Source organism: Urocampus carinirostris, chromosome 20, assembly GCF_059441175.1.
Source record: "Urocampus carinirostris isolate Australia breed hairy pipefish chromosome 20, RoL_Ucar_1.0, whole genome shotgun sequence".
Lineage (NCBI taxonomy): Eukaryota > Metazoa > Chordata > Actinopteri > Syngnathiformes > Syngnathidae > Urocampus > Urocampus carinirostris.
In genome coordinates, this window is record NC_142368.1 from 29,295,858 (window position 1) to 29,314,970 (window position 19,113).

At 38.5% G+C, this 19,113-nt stretch overlaps 2 protein-coding genes across 5 annotated transcripts in view; both read left to right on the top strand.

Annotated features, from left to right (window-relative positions):
• The first annotated feature begins 256 nt into the window (after positions 1-256).
• Positions 257-13,823, top strand: rnf8 (ring finger protein 8, E3 ubiquitin protein ligase). The gene is made up of 10 exons (XM_088325160.1): positions 257-474; positions 601-729; positions 845-1,293; positions 1,369-1,576; positions 3,586-3,648; positions 3,735-3,824; positions 8,424-8,531; positions 8,600-8,811; positions 9,014-9,204; positions 13,333-13,823. Exons 1-10 carry the CDS (start codon positions 316-318, stop codon positions 13,464-13,466), a joined length of 1,743 nt encoding a protein of 580 aa, XP_088181286.1. The 5' UTR covers positions 257-315; the 3' UTR covers positions 13,467-13,823.
• Positions 13,824-13,833: 10 nt separating this feature from the next.
• Positions 13,834-19,113, top strand: part of drc5 (dynein regulatory complex subunit 5) — a 44,686-nt gene continuing 39,406 nt past the window's right edge. Inside the window, exons 1-3 of one of the 4 annotated variants that reach the window (XM_088325162.1) lie at positions 13,901-13,922; positions 14,379-14,478; positions 17,313-17,490. In XM_088325162.1, the coding sequence (XP_088181288.1) occupies positions 17,343-17,490 (148 nt within the window). In that variant the 5' untranslated portion in view covers positions 13,901-13,922; positions 14,379-14,478; positions 17,313-17,342. Of the gene's footprint in view, positions 13,923-14,378; positions 14,479-17,312; positions 17,491-19,113 lie in introns of those variants that run through there. The other 3 variants (XM_088325161.1, XM_088325163.1, XM_088325164.1) reach the window with 3 other exon arrangements.

The window sequence follows — 19,113 nt, forward strand, 5'->3', positions numbered from 1 at the left end:
GTTAATAATATATCTTTGGCAATTTATGAGTGCCAGTAAACATTAGAACAAAAATCGGTGCAAAACTGCTTTTTTTTGTTTTTGTTTGAACAAATTTATTGACACTAATAAAACAAACAATGTGAGGTTTTAACAACCCTTCTACTGAAATTCATCATTTACGTCGTTAGTATCCTAGGAAATTTATACCGAGTAATATCCAACACATCCTTGTGTTGTGCTTTTGTTTTGAAACCTTTTCCGGTGCTGTCATAATTCTACGGCTCTGTGTCAAGCTTTACTACGTCACCCACTGTGATTACACGCTGTGCGTGAATGAGCAACAGCAATGAGACACAACATGAGATAAACATGGCTCAAGCCACTACGGACTCTTCTACAACCGATGAAGACGAAAGTTTGGACTCAGAAGTGGTTTGTTTAATGAGAGTCGGGAAGAACTCCGATTGGCTTCGCTTGATAGACAACACACAGGTTCGCACACTTAGCTAGCTTAGTTAGCTAACGATACAAAATACCCAAATGAAAACCACAATTGCTAGTAAAATTAAAAATAACTACCCTTCCCAAATAAGCAACTCCTGCCGTTCTTGTCTTCAGGTTACTGTTGGACGTGGGGTTTCTGTTACCTACCAACTCTCTTCTCTAAGTTGCCCATTAATGATATCTAGGTTGCACTGTACCTTTGCTCAAAGGGAGGATGGACACTGGACAGTCACAGATAATAAGGTACAAATACTTGAGCACTGTAAGAAAATCAGCATTGTTTGGTCTTCTTCTGTAGAATTTGACAGTCCCCCTGATGCATGAAATATGTTTTCTCTTTTTTGTAACCCTCCCTCAGAGTCTCAATGGTGTGTGGGTTAATGGGGTTCGCATACGCCCAGAAAAAGCCCACCTAGTCCAGCTGGGCGACTCCATCCAGCTGGGTGTTCCCATCATGGACTGCAAAGTTGAGTTTGAGTACATTCTTGTGCGGCTACCTCTCAGAGAAATCAAAGAAAATCTGATCCGAAGCCAGAGAGAAACATTAACACCATTGCACATGCCCAAGAAATCCAAAAGAAAGTTATATATAGAAGAAGCCGAACCGTCGACGTCTAAGGCCAAATTATATCGCTGCTCATTCCCAGATCATGCTCTGGCACCGACTATGCCTATGACACAAGACCAACACTACCACCGTCGCAGTTGCCCTCCACTGCAAAATAACAATCCCAATTCACATATGAAAGGAGAGATGCAAGCCTGTTGTTACCTGGATTTCCCCCGTGATCTTGACAACTTTCAAATGTATGCATTCAACTCTCTCCACACTTTTTAGTTGCTTGAAATATCCTCAAAAACTTTCCGCTCTTCATCTGGCAGGTATAGCCAGAACATGTTGATGCTCCGGGAGCAGGTGGACACCACGCAGAGGCAGTTGTCCTCGCTGGGAAACCAATCAGGACTGTCTGACCCGTTGAGGGAAGAGCCGATTAACGAGCTACAAGGACAGTTGAAAACGCTCCAAAGCAAGATGGAGAAAATGGAGAAATTCGAGAGAGATTTCTGTGAAACTGAGAGGCAGCAAGAGGCAAGATACTGTTCTAAAAAGACATCCAAAACATTGTGTGTGATTAAAAATGAATTATAATCAAACACTTATAGTATAGATTAGGGATATTTGGCACATGTTTTTTTTTCTAAATGACACCTATATAGGTAGTATAAACTTTGAGTAACAATAAGCCACGATACCACTTAAACATTTGGTATGTCAAAAATAGTAGAACAAAATGCAGAAAGCAAGGCCAAACTAAATAAAACATAATTTTTAAGAGGAGTACAACATATTTATAATGAATTAAGAACAACTTAAAAAAACGTCCTTTGTTTTATGATAAATACAGGACTGTTTCAGAAAATCTAAATACAAAGGTCTTTTTTTTTTTTTATTTGTACTTTTTTATGAGATCCTAATATTTTGAGATAGGGTATTTGAGTGTATACCATCGTCAGCAATACTAAACAATACAATGCTTGTAATATTTCAGTTGATTGATGCTGAATTAATGGGTGGATAAATGAAGTTTAGGGATGGGCACTTAGTCTCGGCTTCAGCCTACACCCTTTAGGCACATGTTTATGTTTAATATTATTGTATTATTCAGCTGTGTTTGTGTTATGTGCAAGTATTTTGTTCCTCAATTTGTTTTGTGCTGTGCCCAAATAAACTTCATTCACTCATCCATTGATAATGATCCAGAATGAATGAAAAAAAGAAAATAAATAAAAAAAGGATCAAAAGGTTATATTATTGATTTATAGATATAAATTATATTTTGTATACTCAGAAAAGCATTCTGTGTTAACTAATAAGTGAATATAGTTCTGCTTTAGTTGTTAGTGAGTCAATTTGTTAGTGATTTCTTTTTGGAAAACATGGGCCACTTGTGTTATCACGCTTTTCCATTTTCATGCATAAAGTATGTTACAAAAGTGAGTACACCACTCACATTTTTGCTGTGATTTCATCATAATGTTCAATCAAACGGTGAAGAAACATTGCTTTGACACAATTAAAGGTAGTTTGTTTAAAGCTTCTATAGCAATGTATATGTATCTTCCTCCTAAAAACTTAAAATATAGTCATTTGTAGCTAAACCCCAGGTGACAAAGGTGTGTACCCCCTAAGTAAAAGTTCCTGAAGTTCAATATTTCTGGACCACCATCATTTGCATGACCACTTTAATCTTCCATGGATTTCACCAGAGCCTCACAAATTGCCACTGGAATGCTCTTCCACTCCTCCACGACAATATGACTGAGCTGGGGGATATTCAAAATCTTGTGCTTCTCCACCTTTCACTTGAGGATTTCCCAAAGATGTTCTATTGAATTTAGATCTGCAGACATGCTTGGTCAGTTCATCCTCTTTCCGTAGCCCCTTTAGAAAAGCGTTGGTCATCTCAAAGGTGTATTAGGGGTCATTATCGGGCTGGAACATTGCCCTGCGATCCATTTTCTGGAGGGAGGGGGTCCTTCTCTGCTCCAGTTTTTCACAGTACATCTTATGTTTGTGTTTCCCTTAATGAAATGCAACTCCCCAATTCAATTTGCACTCATGCAGGCCCAAACCATGACATTTCCAACACCATGCTTGACACAAACATGTTTGTAATCCTCACCCGGTTGCTACCAAATATGCTTCAGACCATCTGAGCCAAATTGATTAATTTTTGCCTTGTCAGACCAGAGGATATCTTTCCAGTCAGCCATGGCCTTTAGTTTACATACTTATTTTAATTGTGTCAAAGCAATGTTTCTTCAGTTCTATTACACGTTAAAATGAGATCCCTGCAGAAATGTGAGGGGTGTACTGACTTATGTAACTTATTGTATTTTTGTATAATAATTGACCTTCATCAACATAGCAACGACGCTTCCATGTTTGCAGCATCTATTGTATTGTCCTTCACGCATTACTGCTCTCCTTGCACCCATTCTTAGATATATTCTTCATTTTATGTGGCAGAAAGTATTGATTAATAAGCAGTCCTTTAATATGTTGCTTGTCTTGTTTTTGTAATTTTCTTATGGAAGGTTCAGAAAACACAAGCGCAAAAAGAGCTGATGGAAAAACAGCTTCAAGACGCCTTGCAGGAGGTGAAAACGTCGTCATAAGGAACAATATTCATTAAGTAGTTAATTGTGCATTGAATTTGTTCAATGTTTTTCATCATTCTTTTTAGCAAAGAAAAGTTCTAGATGAACTTACGTTTTCTCGGGCAAGATTTGAAGAGATTCTGTTGGCCAAAAACAAAGAACTGGAAGTCACCAAGGTGGGTTGCTTGGCACTGACTATGTTTATATGTAGGCAATAATCCTATTGGAAACGGAATATTACCATAACATTCAGACTATAAGGTGCACCTGATTATAAGCCGCACCCAGTACATTTTAAAAGGAAAAACATTTTGTACATGAGCCGCACCTGATTATAAGCTGAATGTGCTTCCTTAGAAACATGAGATATTTACAAAGAAAGACGGTACACAGAAAGAGTTTTAATAATGTATAGTACCTTAAGGTTCTAATGCCCCGCCGGTGGGCCGCCTGACTTATGACAAACAAATACATGTCTGTACAATATTACCAGTCACTGCAATATGTCATGCCACATATCATTCGAAAACTTAAACTCTTGGGATTCAAAATATGATGACCATATCAAAATATACTCATTGGAGAAACATCACGATCAGTCAAACAAGATGCCCGAAAACCATAAAGCCGGTGTAACTCACCAGTACGTCCAATGGCCGTCTTCAACTTCTTTGAATGTCCGCAAAAATGGCTTTGTAAATCCAGAACAATCCATAGAATCCAACCATGAAAATGTTTTACTCCAAAACACACGATAATGCCGACCGACAAGTAGAAATCTGCCCTGAACATGTCTGCTTTGTTGGACATTGCTTCCTGTATCTGTTTGCTTCGCTACATTATTTCTGTATCCATACAAACGGACTTGTAAAATTATTTCCAATGTGGTAGTTAGCGCTCCCCTTTCGATTGACACCTTTTCCATGATGAGGGTTTATGCTAGTTTTATTCATGCACAAAGCATGAAGCCTAGATGGTAGTGTGCCCGCTTTGAGACTGGGAGGTCGCTGGTTCGCGCCTCGACCGAGACATACCTAATTGGTATAATGGCGGCGCCCTCTGGCTGCGGCTGCATCGACTCGCTACAACGGGTCAGGTGTATCGACATTTCGTTCTGTGTACATTGTTACAAAGAATGACAATACAAAGGAAATTATTATTATTATTATTATGAAGGTACATTATACTTGCGTCTTCTTCAACGCATATATTCCATGTCCCTCACACTTAGCTTTACTGCCTAGAAAAAAATGCATAATTTGGCAGCATCATTGCATAAGCTGTAGGGTTAAAAGCTTGTGAAATTGATTTGATTTGTAAATTTGCCTTTTAGAAATGATAGATTACATATGCTATTTATAATTTGCTTAACTAGTACCATATCGATGTCAAAACAATCAATAGAAGTTTTGTTTCTACAGTTGTTAACCACGTCTGAGATTTCTGATTCCGTAACCCCAGATAAAAACATGGTCTTGGAGTTAATTTTTATCAGTGACTCAGATTGCTTACTACTGCACTCTGGGATATTTGCAGCGAGCTCTGGTCGAACATTAAAAAATAACTATTGAAATTCTCCACAACTTGATTTAAATTATAATTTTCACTGATCTTATCATTAAAATAGTTTGGATATGCATTAGTTACATTCTTTCCTTTTATAATACCATTTAATCCATCCCAAATAACTTTAATATTACTTTTGTTATTATTTAATAAATCGGTATAGAATAATATCTTGGTCGCTCTTAATATTCCTGTGAATTTGTTTTTATACATTTCATATCGGGATTCAGCTTCCTCAGTTCTTTAATAAATTTTCTATATAAGTTGTTTTTTTCTTACAAGCATTATATAAACCCTTAGTTATCCATGGATGCTTTACAGATTTACTCTTAATTTTAGTTTGTGTCATTGGCCAGTTTTTGTTATACTTGTATGTGAATATTTCCAAAAACATGTCAAACGCACGATCCACATCATCTGTACCATATATAGCATTCCAGTTTTGATTAAGTAAGTCTTCATAGGGTGATATAATAGTCTCTTCAGTTCTAACTCGTTTGTGAACATATACCATAGTTGATTCTTGTCTAGTAACCTTTTCATCATACACTGTAAATACTGGTAGGTGATCAGAAATATCACAAACCAGTAATCCGCTGACCTTTGTAAATTCAATATTATTTGTAAATATATTGTCAATGAGTGTTGCACTGTGTGAAGTAATCCTACTAGGCCTTAATATAGTTGGGTACAAACTCATATTGTACATTATATTAATATAGTCATCAATGTTTTTATGTTTGATTGGATTCATTAGATCTATGTTGAAATCTCCACAGATGAAGTGTTTTGATGCCGATTGTTGCATATGTTTTTTCAGCCCAATTTGTAAAGGTTTCAAGATTTGAGCCCAGTGATCTATATACACAACTGACTATAATATTTTTCAGTTTTTCATTTATAATCTCTATTGTAAGACATTCAAGTAAATCATCGATGACAAATGAGATGTTACGTATTATCTCAGATTTATTTCTTTTGTGCACACATATAGCTACTCCTCCTCCTATTTGTTTTTTTTTTATTTACATAGTTCAAATTATAGTCATTTAATTCAAAATTAACTCAATTTTCCTCATTGAACCACGTTTCTGAAACTGCAATCACACTAAACGGGTTCTCAAAGTGCTGTAAGCATTCTGTGATGTCTTCAAAATTTGTGTACGTGCTTCTACTGTTGAAGTGAATTATTGAAAATTTCCCTTCAGATTTAACAAAAGTTTTATATTCATTTCCAGTATAATATTTGCAATTGTCCGAACTAGTTGATAGAAATTTGTGGTCAGGATCGATTTAATCCAATTTTCAATTATTGGAGTCGGTGTGATCAATAATGCTCAGTTCCGGTAGTTCATGGCCTAATAATATATTGTGATAGATTTTTTTCATTGTGATTTGTAAAAAAACTGTCTATGTTGTCAGTCTAGGATGCCATTGTATCATTTGAATCCATCATTGTTCAAGATTGTTCATTGTCATATGTATTTACTACTCTATCCAGGCCTACAGGCAAATCGGTCCAGCTCCTGCATTTCTCGAGTCCAAATTATTTTTGCTTCTTCTGGAGTGGCGTTTAACTTTACGTATACTCTACAGTTTGAAGTCCAAGTTCCTTGTATCTTGTTTGTTTTCCTCAAAAATCGAGCTTGTCTTGCATTTTCAGATTTTTTTTTTTTGCTTAAGTGTTCATTTAAATAAACATTGTCTCTTTTAGTTTTTTTCCCTTGCTTAAATCAAGTCAAGTCATTTTTATTTGTATAGCCCCTAATCATTTCTGTTGACAAACCTCAGTACCAGCTCAGTAGCCTAGATGGTAGTGTGCCGGCTTTGAGACTGGGAGGTCGCTGGTTCGCGCCTCGACCGACACATACCTAATTGGTATAATGGCGGCGCCCTCTGGCTGCGGCTGCACCGACTCGCTACAACGGGTCAGGTGTATCGACATTTCGTTCTGTGTACATTGTTACAAAGAATGACGATACAAAGGAAATTATTATTATTATTATTATTATTATTGTTGCTTTAGGCTGGTTCTCGCCTCTTGATAATGGATGGCATGCTTCGATGTCCTCATCATTGATAGATATCCCTTTATAACTCATGAAAGCAATGACCCGTTTGCTCAGCAGATTCTTGATCAGCATTTGTTGTAATACTTTTATTTGCCACAGCCTTGGCATAAGTCCGAGGTTTTGACGTCCAGACCGGCGAATATAATGTCATTGATCCTGGTGTACTGTTCAAGTTCTGCTACACGTCCTTCTAGTGAATTAATCCTCTCGTCCTTTTCCATGTTTTCGTTTTTTATATCTTTGATTTCAACCATTAAACTCATGATTGTATTTTGTTGTTTGGTAGCTATATCCACTTAGTCCATCATAAAGCCAAGTGACTTTTGATTTCCTCAAGTTCCTTGTTCCATCTTGAAAATTCCACTCAACTTTTATGGCACCGTCCGCTGTTCGCTCATCCGAGCGCCCCCCGGCTTTTTAAATGATGAATTTTCTTTCAATGTAACAAGCCGCTAAAGGCGAGCACCTGCTATCCTTCCCAGTTTGGTCTAATTCAAAGACATTACTGCACATGCCTATGCTGTTTGACTGACTGCATTCAGCAGCCTATCACGGTCGCTCACGCAAACAGTCATGCCCACCCAACACACACACGATCGCCTTGTGCAGCACTTGCTTTGTGCTTTCTCTTACCACAATGAACAATACCTTGATAGCAATTACAATAAAGACAATTCAATAAAAAATCTGCAACGAACTGAACCTGCGATAACCGAAGCGAGAAGTAGCGAGGGGTACGCAAAATTTTTAGATGTGTTCGAATAAACTTTTTTGTGGTTAAGGTTGGCATTTGGACTGTAATTGAAACATTCCTTTCCTTACTTTTACTATTTTCAACCTTAAATAACAGGAAACCTCGAGCACGCGTATGAAATCCCTAATCCCCCTCCCCACATTCCGTCCGCCTCATTTCCTTTAGCCTTATGCGCTCTGTGGCCAGAACTCAGAGGATAAAAGTTGTATTAAAGCAGATAGGCGCAATGTGAACAAATATATAAAGGCTCTTTGAACTGAGTTGGCCAATTATACACATACTAAATAGAGAGAATATGTAATTTTCTACTTTTTAAGGACACCTTAAAACCCACCTTCAATGGTACTGTAAGTATAGCGCTTAATAGCATTTTTTTATCTTAGGAGGAAAAAGAAAAGGCGAAAGCCCAGAAGGATGAAGTGGTCACGCAAGTTACTGAGGTCCTGGAAAATGAGCTTCAATGCATCATCTGCTCCGAGCTCCTTATTGAGGTGCAAGTCCGTAGCACCCAGTCACAGGTATCAAACAAGACCAATTTTGAACAGTTATTCCTTTTTAGGCTGTCATCCTGAACTGCGGTCACAGCTTCTGCTTCCACTGCATCACGCAATGGCGCCGAAAAAAAGAGGAATGTCCTATCTGCCGGCAGGCCATCCAATCATCGACTCGATGCCTGGCGCTGGACAATTGCATCGACAGCATGGTGGACAACCTCAGCCTGGAGATGAAAACCAGGCGGCAGTTGCTCGTCTCCGAGAGGAAAGAAGAGACGTGCGTTAAATCCAGAGACAGCAAAACATCCACATAATTTTCTTTTGTTTCCTGAAAGGGACTGACACACGTTTACATAACTTCACACATGTTGGGTTGCGTAAATACTAGTATGAATAAATGTTTTTTTTTCTAAATAACAAGGTCATATTTGGTCTTTTTCTTCCACTGAGATCATATTCTTTTTTTTTTTTCTTGTTAGTTTGTTGGCTGCAGCCTGTGCGAACATGGCCCAGGATGAGAACAGAAGTGGAGATAGCGATAGCGATGTCAGCAGCTCAATAGAATCAGTGGAGGACAGTACTAGCGATGGCAGCAGTTCAATAGAAACAGTGGGGACTCTCAACAGAAACGACTGGACCGACAGTCCTCAGCAAAGCAGTTCTTCTCATAGTGAGTTGGGCACTCAACTGCCTGTGATGAGCCTTTTTTTCCCTTTTTACACTGCATCATTGCACAGCAGTCTTTGAAGGGTTTTTTGTGTAGCAAGGGGTAGGTCAAGAAAGCGTTTTAAGTTTCACAAAACCATTTTTTATCAATGGGACGCCGCTAAAATATTGTTTTCAACCATGTACCCCCTAAAAAGTGCTGTAACTGAAGATTGTATACGAAAATCCCTGGCTACAATGCTGTTTAATTTTCACAGTTTAACTACTTTACAGATTTGCAAGTCATGCTTTGTGTTTTGCATTCTGATAGCCTAAAGAAGGGGTAGGAAACTTATGGCTAGCGAGCCATATAAAGCTCTTCATGTATACATATGGCTCGCAAGCCATATAAAGCTCTTCTCATGGATTCATAAGACTCGCGAACCATATAAAGCTCTTTTCATGGATACATATGGTTCGTAGATAAAATTCTGATCTATCAAACTTCATTAATAGTATTCTAAATTTGACAAGCACAGAGTTGAGTGTGGTGCGCATTTAACCCACTTAAATCCTACAGTGAAAGTGGTTCGGTCCAGTATATAAATTGCACAGACCGAACTACAGTTGACATTTAAGGTGTCACACCAACAGACCCCGTTACGGCTGTAAAGTGCTAAAAAAAATTATAATGAAGCTCAATGTATGTTCAATGATGAGACACTTTATGATGAAAGCCCACAGAAAAAAAAACAGAAACACCAGGCAAGCACACAAAGGAATTTTATTGGGTGATCAGTAGGGGTGGGCAGAGCTATGCACGCAGCGCACATACTTCTCACCGCTCAGCACTGTCTGCTCCGAAGGTACATATGGTTTTCCTAATTTCTAGTATCATTTTTTTCAATTCTACAAAAAATTAGAGCATACATATATAAAAATAACTTAAATTGTCATTAATTAATCAATTTAATAAATTGCACATAATTTAATATGTTTTTATATTTTCACTTTTGTAAAATGTGTATTAAAATAAAATAAATAATACTTAAAATGGTAAATAAAAAATAAATATAAAGTAATTAATAAAAAGTAAATACATTATTTTTCCTCTTTACTATAATATAATTACACTTTACTATACTACTTACATTATTAAAAAAAATAAATGTTATGGGATTCAATACATTTTGTCTTGTGTTTTGTATATTAAAACAACTAGACAAAAAAAGGATGAGCAAAATTATTTATGGCTATAATATACAGTTGTATTCAAAAGTTTGGGCACCCCTGATCATTTTCAAGATTTTCCTTTTGAAATCATTGGTTATTCGGATCAGCAATATCAGTTAAATATGTCATATAGCAGACACAGTTATATCTAATAAGTGAAATGAAGTTCATAGGATTTACAGAAAGTGTACACTAATTACTTAATCAAAAGTACACAGGTGCATAAATTTGCGCACCATTGTTGTTTGATTGATTTGTACCATAAGCACTAATTATTGGAACACAAAATTTGTTTGGTAAGCTCATTGACCCCCTTACCTACTTAAACGGGTGAAGCCAATCCTGAGAAAGGGTATTTAAGGCGGCCAGTTGCAAGTTGTTCTCCCTTTTTGCATCTCATCTTAAGAGTGGCAACATGGGAGCCTCAAAACAACTGTCAACTGACCTTAAAACAAAGATTGTTCCACATCATGGTTTAGGGGAAGGATACAAAAAGCTAGCTCAGAGATTTCAGCTGTCAGTTTCCACTTTGAGGAACATAGTGAGGAAAGGGAAGACCACAGCCACAGTGATAGATTAGGCCCAGAGTGGCAGGCCAAGAAAAAGCTCAGATAAGCAAAGGCGAAGGATGGTGAGAACAGTCAAACTCAACCCACAGACCAGCTCGAAAGACCTACAACATGATCTTGCTGGAGATGGTGTCACCGCGCATCGTTCAACTATTCAGCGCACTTTTCACAAAGAGATGTTGAATGGGAGGGTAATGTGGCAGAAGCCTTTTCTGCGCACATCAGTTGCTTGAGCTATCCTGGAGCACATTTGGACAAGCCAGCTTCATTTTGGAATAAGGTGCTGTGGACTGATTAAACTAAAATTGAGTTATTAAGGGCAGTATGATGGCAGAAGAAGACAGCATTCCAAGACTATCACTTGCTACCCACAGTTAAATTTGGTGTTGGTTCTATCATGCTCAGGGTCTGTGTGGCCAGAGCAGGTACTGGCATCTTGTTAAGGTTGAAGGTTACATGGATTCCAGTCAGTATCAGCAGATTCTTTCGAACAATGTTCTTTAATCAGTGACAAAGCTGAAGGCTCGCCGGGGCTGGATACTTTAACAAGACAACGACCCCAAATACTGCTCAAATTCTACCTGGTATGGCCATCTCAGTCCCCAGACCTGAATATTATTGAAAATGTGTGGTGTGATTTAAAATGGGCTGTCCATGCTTGGAAACCATCAAACCTGATTGAAATGGAGATGTTTTGTAAAGAAGAATGGTCATAAATAACAACAAGAATCCAGATCCTCATTGGAAGCTATAGGAAGCATTTAGAGACTTATTTCTGCAAAAGGGGAGGATCTACTAAAAATTAACGTGATTTTTCTGTTGAGGTGCCCAAATTTATCCACCTGCCTATTTTTGTTTAAGCAATTATTGCACATTTTCTGTAAATCCTATAAACTTCATTTCACTTCTCGGATATCACTGTGTTTGTCTGCTATTTGATATATTTAACTGAAATTGCTGATCCGAACAACCAATGATTTATAAAGGGAAATCTTGAAAATGATCAGGGGTGCCCAAACCTTTGCATGTGACGTGTATATATATATATATATATATAGATAGATAGATACTTCATTCATCCCCGCAAGGAAATTCACATTTCCAGCAGCATCCAAGTGCTGAGAAACAATACAATAATAAAGCAAAAAGAATACAATATACAAATACCCAATGTGACATGCTTATACCCACAGTAGCGTGTTCTATAGAGTATTCTAGGTGCTACACAGAATACATATTGCAATAAAATTCAGTAATATGCAATGTAGGGGCTGTGGTGCGTGCGTGTGTGTGTGTGTGCGTACTATTATTAGAAATACATGAGTAAAAACTAGGGATGGCCGATTAATAGTTATTTTGCTAACCAAAAAGTGGAGTAACACGACTGAACAATGGTAAGTGATCTTTATCACTTTAAGTGAAATGAAAAATCAAAAGACCCAGAAAGACACTCTGGGTGCTCAGCACCCCCAAAGCTCTGAACCTCAAATCGCCCTCGGTTACTAGTACCCACATTTTAAAGTGTCTGGTCTAGAATATGACAAGATATTGGCCAATTTATTACTTAAGAATAGGGAAAAGGAACAAAGCAAAAACGTAGGAACTTAAGAACATATGAGGGATCTGTCTCTTAGTGAGTTTTAAAACAGTAGTCGTTTTTGTTTATCTTATTCTGGATAAAGATGTTGTCGGTCAACAGTAATAAAGTAAATCAGTTAGATGTTGTCAGCTGTATGGAAGAAAATTGTTTTTCCCAATGAAATGTAAATATCAGTATTTTGCGCAGAAGTGGTGGGAAGTGGAATGAGAGGAAGGCCTAGATATGGTTGGATGAAGGGGTAAAAGGTGTTCTGGATGTGAGGTCAGTTATTTTAATGCAAAAGTGTACAAGGGATGGATGTGAATGATGTAGGATAGTTAAAAATGACGTATATTGGCACATATAATGGGGAGGGGGTAAACCAGTCGATCCTCTGCTGATGAAGGGTTGCACGTCACGGCTGAGGAATGAATGTTTGGTGGATGTGAAAGTGTTCTTAAGTAAACAGCCTCCCTCTAGGGCAGACCTGGGCCCTCCGGTCCTGGAGGGCCATACGTCCTGCCAGATTTTGAAGTTTGCTCTTCTTTAACTCAGGTGATACAAATTATAACCTCGTTAGCAAGCTAGCAAGTGCTCGTTAACGATACTGGGGATTGGAATCACCTGTATTGGATCAGAGAAACCTCAAAAATCATGCAGAACATACGGCCCTCCAGGACCGGAGTGCCCAGGTCTGCTCTAGGGGGATATTGCTTTGATTACTTAATAGATAGAAATGCAAATAAGCTTTGAATTATTTCCCGTTTTGCAGATGCCTTTGGAAACCAGGACGAGGACAGCAGCAGCAGCGAGGGCGGTGAGCCTGACAGTGACAGCAGTCACAGCTCTCCTGAACCAACTCGAAGCAGGACATCATCATCTCGTCGCAATACCTATTACAATTAGGGGACAATTTATTGTCAATTTTTGCAGGCTCATGCAATCCATTTCTTTCTGTTATAAGTGATATTGGTACTTTGCTAGTGTCAAACACAGTGGGCTACTTAAAACAGGTAATATAAACTGCAATTAAAATCAAATATTTTCATTATTTTGCCTGCAGGCCTGAGATTCACCTCTCGTGAAATCAGGGACTGATAATATCTATAAGCATTGTCGGCTTTTTTGAACAGCCACAGGTGAAGTTGGTGGGATTGTCTCTTTTGAAATTTATTTTTCTTTTTGCTGCATATTTACGTTGTTTGAGTTTCTAAAAGGGTCTTCCCCTTATTCCAATCAATAATAAAACTTTTAATAGCACGACTCAATTTATACCTCTGTGTCCTGCGGGTGACAGCATTTTACTCTATTGGCTGAAGAGCGTTCGGTAACTAAGGAAACGGCGACTCAACTAGACCGACCGTAAGTTTCTTTCCTGACAAACAATTGTTAGTTTATTCCCCTTATAGTGTCAAAATGTTTTATCCCTGCGAGTCTTAAGCTATTAAAGTAGAAGAAGCAGGTTGTGCCCAGCCACATATGGTGAATTTGCTTTGGTGTAAACTATCTTAGTACAATCGTTAGCAATGAAACAGCAACTAATGTTATTAGCATGTTGCTTCTTTTGTTGATTTATGGTGGTAATATTCTGATGAGCTAGTCGTTTGATACTTTTTATATACCTATTTTTCAAATAACTTTGTCAACACGTTTATTAGATTGAAAGAGACTTGTAACAACGGTTTCATATTAAAAGCAGTTTTTACAATCTTTTGAACACGTCGTGCACTTTATTTTGATTTTTTAAACAACGTTTTACAACATACCTGTGTTTCAAATGATTTAATTTGTTTGCACTTTTTCTGTGTAACCTCATAGATGACGCTAAATTGGATGAGACTTGTTTGTGCAGCCGTTTGAGACTTGTGATTAAGGCAGGGGTCTCAAACTTAACTGACTCGAGGGGTGCTGGAGCTAGGTAGGTCGGGGTGAGGATAGTCCGAATTGGGTTTTCCATTGGAATAATTACACTGCGGTCAAATATCTTTATTTTTTAAATTTTTACACAAAATAAGACATGCAAATATAAATCAATACTTAATGTGAAATGTATCAATCAGCAATAAAATGATCCACAATTCACAAGTGCTTCACTTCAAAGGGACAGTGTATATTATATGACCAATAGATGTTGCTTTATTGTACTGTGCAATCAGAAACCAGTGCTAAAAAGACAACATAGGCTTGAATTGACCAAACCACAACATTTTTCTCTTTTTTGCCCAACCTTTTACAAAGAAAACAAAGGAAAAAAAGGGAATAAAGAAGACAAAAAGGAGGAAAATACATTGAAAGAAGAAAAAAAAAATATGAAAAAATGTAGAAAGGAGCTATGCAAAAACAAGGGGAAAAAATAGAACGTTTTTTTGGGGGGGGGGTACTGTAGTAGCAAGTTGGCCGACAGTGATATCACCTCCACCTAAGTGAGGCTTACATTTCGTAAAATAAACCCGAATTTCGCTTGGCCTTTCTACTGGCCGCAATTGGCCCCTAGGCCGCGAGTTTGAGCCGGTGCATTCGCAATGATCGCAACAAGGCTTTAGGGATAGGACCTTAGCTTGGCCTTTTGGCTGAGAGTAAGTGTCCCGACTCCTAGGCTTTGTAGCGTATTATGAACTGACCGATAACGGATAATGAATAACGAAGATAGATAAATAACCCTTAACCCCCCCCCCCCCCCCTGGATTAAAGGCTATACAAATAAACTTGACTTGGGCCAATGGTGTCAAAAGAAAAGCTCCTTATGCAATTTTCTTAATACAAAGTGCACTTTCATGTATTCATTTTTTAAACATACCTTAAAACATGTGGTTTAAACAATTCACATTGTTTCCACCTTTTTTATTATAACAAGCAAAAAAGCCCGTTGTTGCCGGGCTGTTAGAAGATCGGATTTGGCTGTTTAGATTGGTCGCTGGTCGAGATCAGAAGTACCCATTTTGACGGATTGAGGGAGTTAAAGACCCCACAAAAGCAGACTACACAAAAGCAGATGGAAGAACAGAAGAAGGGTTAAGCGGCAATATATAAAAAAAAACATCCAATCCTAGTCATTCTCTTAAACACCCACAAGGTGGCAGTGATTCCCAACAATGGGATCTCACAGGCATCCAAATGTGGCAACAAGCCAATAGCACAGGGGTCGGGAACCTATGGCTCGCCAGCCATATATGGCTCTTTCTATGAGTACCTGTGGCTCAGAGACAAATTTGATTGCATGCAAATTTTCTCCATCTCGTCCAAAACATAAGCTATAAATCCTGTTCAGATACACACAGAGCCAAACCAAAGCTAACAATGGAGTAGTACTTCGCAGTATATATAGGGCACGTTTTTCACTACAATTTACAGTCAAGGTGTCACAAAAAAAAAAAAAACCTTGTTCTGGCTGTACAACGCTAAATAATCCGTTATATAAAACATCACTATATTATCTGTCTTCAGTGTTCAGATACCTTATGATGAATCCACAGAACAAACTATGAATACGCCAAAACACCGGAAGAGAACTTAAAGTTTTTTGATTGGGTGAGTGGGAGGGATGGGTGGAGCTATGCAAAAAGTGCAAGCACTCCCTCCCATCTCTTGCCCTACGCCGTCTGTGCCATAGATAAGCACATCAGGCTCCCTGTTTGCAGAATGTTGTGACGTTTTTACAAAATAACTGCTTACATCTGGTTTTGAAACCAATATGTATGAAAAAAAGGGTCAAAATGACTTTAACCGATCTTGAGTAATTGCAAGAAAAAGACAAGTTTAAAGTGGTATGGTTGTTGATTTTGGGACACGGGCTCTGGCATTATTCTCTTTTCATAATTTTTATCAAATCATCAAAAGTAAATGTGCTGAAGACTAAGCTTTTGTCTGGGGCGCGGGTTTAGCAATTTAGTAAATTTGTCTCATAATATATGGTGTGGCTCTTTCCCAAAATAAAATTGATATATTTTGCTTTTATGGCTCTTTGAGTCAAAAAGGTTCCCGACCCCTGCAATAGCAGGTAAGAAATGACACGGATGGGGCAAAAAAAGTAAGGCATTTTGTACGACACTTTTTCTTATCTGCAATCAATAAAAACTCATTTGAATCCTTTGAACACCACTTTGTTAGGTTTGATTGTCAAAAGGGCAATACTTTAGGGTACTGTTGTGTCATGTATGATGTGGGTCTCTGTCTCCAGGAATTGCTTCACAATGTACCTCATAGGCCCATAAAATGCCTGCTCATAGTGAAAAATAATTGACAATATATAACTTAGAAAGACTCAAAAACCCTTTTGTATATATTTATAACAGTTCGTATTTTGCGTTTATAGTGTCTTACAATGTGCCAATGTTCAGTTCCAGTCTTTACTTCACTGTAATCTTGAAAAATCCAAGCCTGTTCTTTGTTTTGTTTTTTTGTTTTACACTGATTTTACATCGTCTTAAAACATAGTTATGGTAAATATTGCCAGATATTGAAAGTTTGGGTTGTTCTAGGAAAAAAGGGGACAAAAATAATCACTCATTACATGATTTCTGACTCTTTCATGGCCAAAATAACAAAAAACAAATTCCAGGCGGCCTGTAATGATACCTGGTCAATAAAGAGTTAACAAGGAGAATTGCAATCATTAATCAGGGGAGTAATTGATTGAGGTTGTCAGGTATGTACTGTATTACCACTCTATAGGATGAGACTTGTAACAATGGTTTCAAAAGAAAAGCTGTGTTTTACAATCTTCTTAACCCACAGTGTACTTTAATTTTTTAGAACATTGCCCTATACCAAGCACCTAGAAAAATGTCAAGGCTCACTGGAGGCCCACCCATACCGACTGTGGACAACAGGAGATTGAGGAGGATCATTGCAGAAATTCCAAACTGGTCTTTGGGCCTTGTACCATTTTTATCAACCCTCTGCCTTGATTGCATTGTGAGAAACTTTGAGGGTATGTCAAAGGCTTTCTTTATTGACCCTTTGCACACTTGTGACCTAACCAGGTAATGACACCATGATGGACAGCAGTAAACTGTAGTTAACAGCGGACGCAGCCAGTTAACAGTAGACAACAACAACAAAAGTTATACTATTCCACCCCATTGGCAATGGCTAGTCAAACCAATGTTCTGCAGCTGCCGGATGAGGTCAGAAAGCACTAAACAGCGCTATTTAGAGAGACTTACGACAGCATTAGCAAGGCTGCCTAACGACCCATCCTGTCTTCCTCCTGACATATCTAACCTAATGGTCCAGTCTGACTGACTTCATCCACACGATCTGTACCAGTATATTGTAAATTTGAGTATCCCCAAAAAACGGTGCTGATATAAGTGATTATAAAAGTTTGTATGCTTACCAGTTCCTCATAGCTGGTTGGGTTACCGGCACGTGTCACTTACTAATGCAGGGAGGGACCTGATTATTGCAGGGGTATGACAGCTGTGTAAGCCAATATGTTTTATCCAGAGTGCCATCAAATCTCAAATCGACTGTAAACGAAAGCTGCTCAAATTGTTTATGTTTATCTTACCTACAACAGCTACATTGAGTGTATTTGGTATGACTCGTTGTGGCTAATTACCTGCAGAATTCTACCCTCCTTTACGCGAGCGCAAGCTCGTTTCTCTGGTGTTTTAATAACGCCAATCAGTATTCCTCAAGAAACACATTGACTGGGATCGTGAGACTCGTTCTATTGGAAACGCAGTACTGAGAGGCATAGGAAAAGAACGATCACGCATTCACGTTAAGGGGAGTGAGGTTCTTCTGCAGGCGAGTCGAAGTTAGCCACAATACTCTAAATTATTTAACATAAAATTGATCAGAAATACATCAAACGTATTCGTCAAATTCTCGCTTGCAAGCCTGCATTTCCCTCCATGTGATCTAAAGTCCAAATGACCCGTCGGCCCCTTGATGGTGTTGGATCTCCTGGGATCTCACATCAGGCAGATCTTATGACCCGATTTTGATGCGTTTTCCCGTAGGGCTTCAAGGCAGCTAAGGGGAGAACAAATGGTTCTGCCATATGGCTCTTCTATGGCCCTTTTTCCCTTCGCCATAGCCAATGGATGTGACGGAACACCTGTCCTGACTAAACCCTCCAGTTCCAACTCCTAATGCTGAGCGCCAAGTAGGGAGGCAATGGATAACAATGTTGTGAGCCTTAGGTATGACTTGCCTGAGGCTCGAACCAGCGATCTCCCTGTATCAGGACTGGGGTGCTATGCCAAGGCCACCAAGTTGGTCTACCTCCGCGTGATTTGCAGATAAACATTACAGTCTTCCGTCTTCATCAACACGGACACGATAAAATTCCAAATCGGGCTCAGAACCTTGCCCGTTGGTACAGCAATAAATTACCATCGTAAGAAGAGGGGATTATATTTTTCTATTGTGGTAATTGGTATTTGTTCCAACTCAAACACTCATTCAAGTGCTGTATGCTCGGGTGGTTCTTGCTGTCCGCCATGGCTCTCATATTGCCACGGAAGGCAATGTGACGTCATTTGCAAAGGACAATAAACTATTCAGTTTGTTGCAAAATAACTTGAAGCTCTGTTTGTGGCAG

What these genes read in the sequence shown, in the direction of transcription:
- rnf8 (XM_088325160.1), top strand. Translation starts at nt 316, where the DNA reads ATGAGCAACAGCAATGAGACACAACATGAGATAAACATGGCTCAAGCC. An exon ending in GATCTTGACAACTTTCAAAT is followed by an intron (nt 1,294 to 1,368) that starts GTATGCATTCAA and finishes TTCATCTGGCAG; the next exon opens with GTATAGCCAGAACATGTTGA. An exon ending in TCCGAGAGGAAAGAAGAGAC is followed by an intron (nt 8,812 to 9,013) that starts GTGCGTTAAATC and finishes TTTTCTTGTTAG; the next exon opens with TTTGTTGGCTGCAGCCTGTG.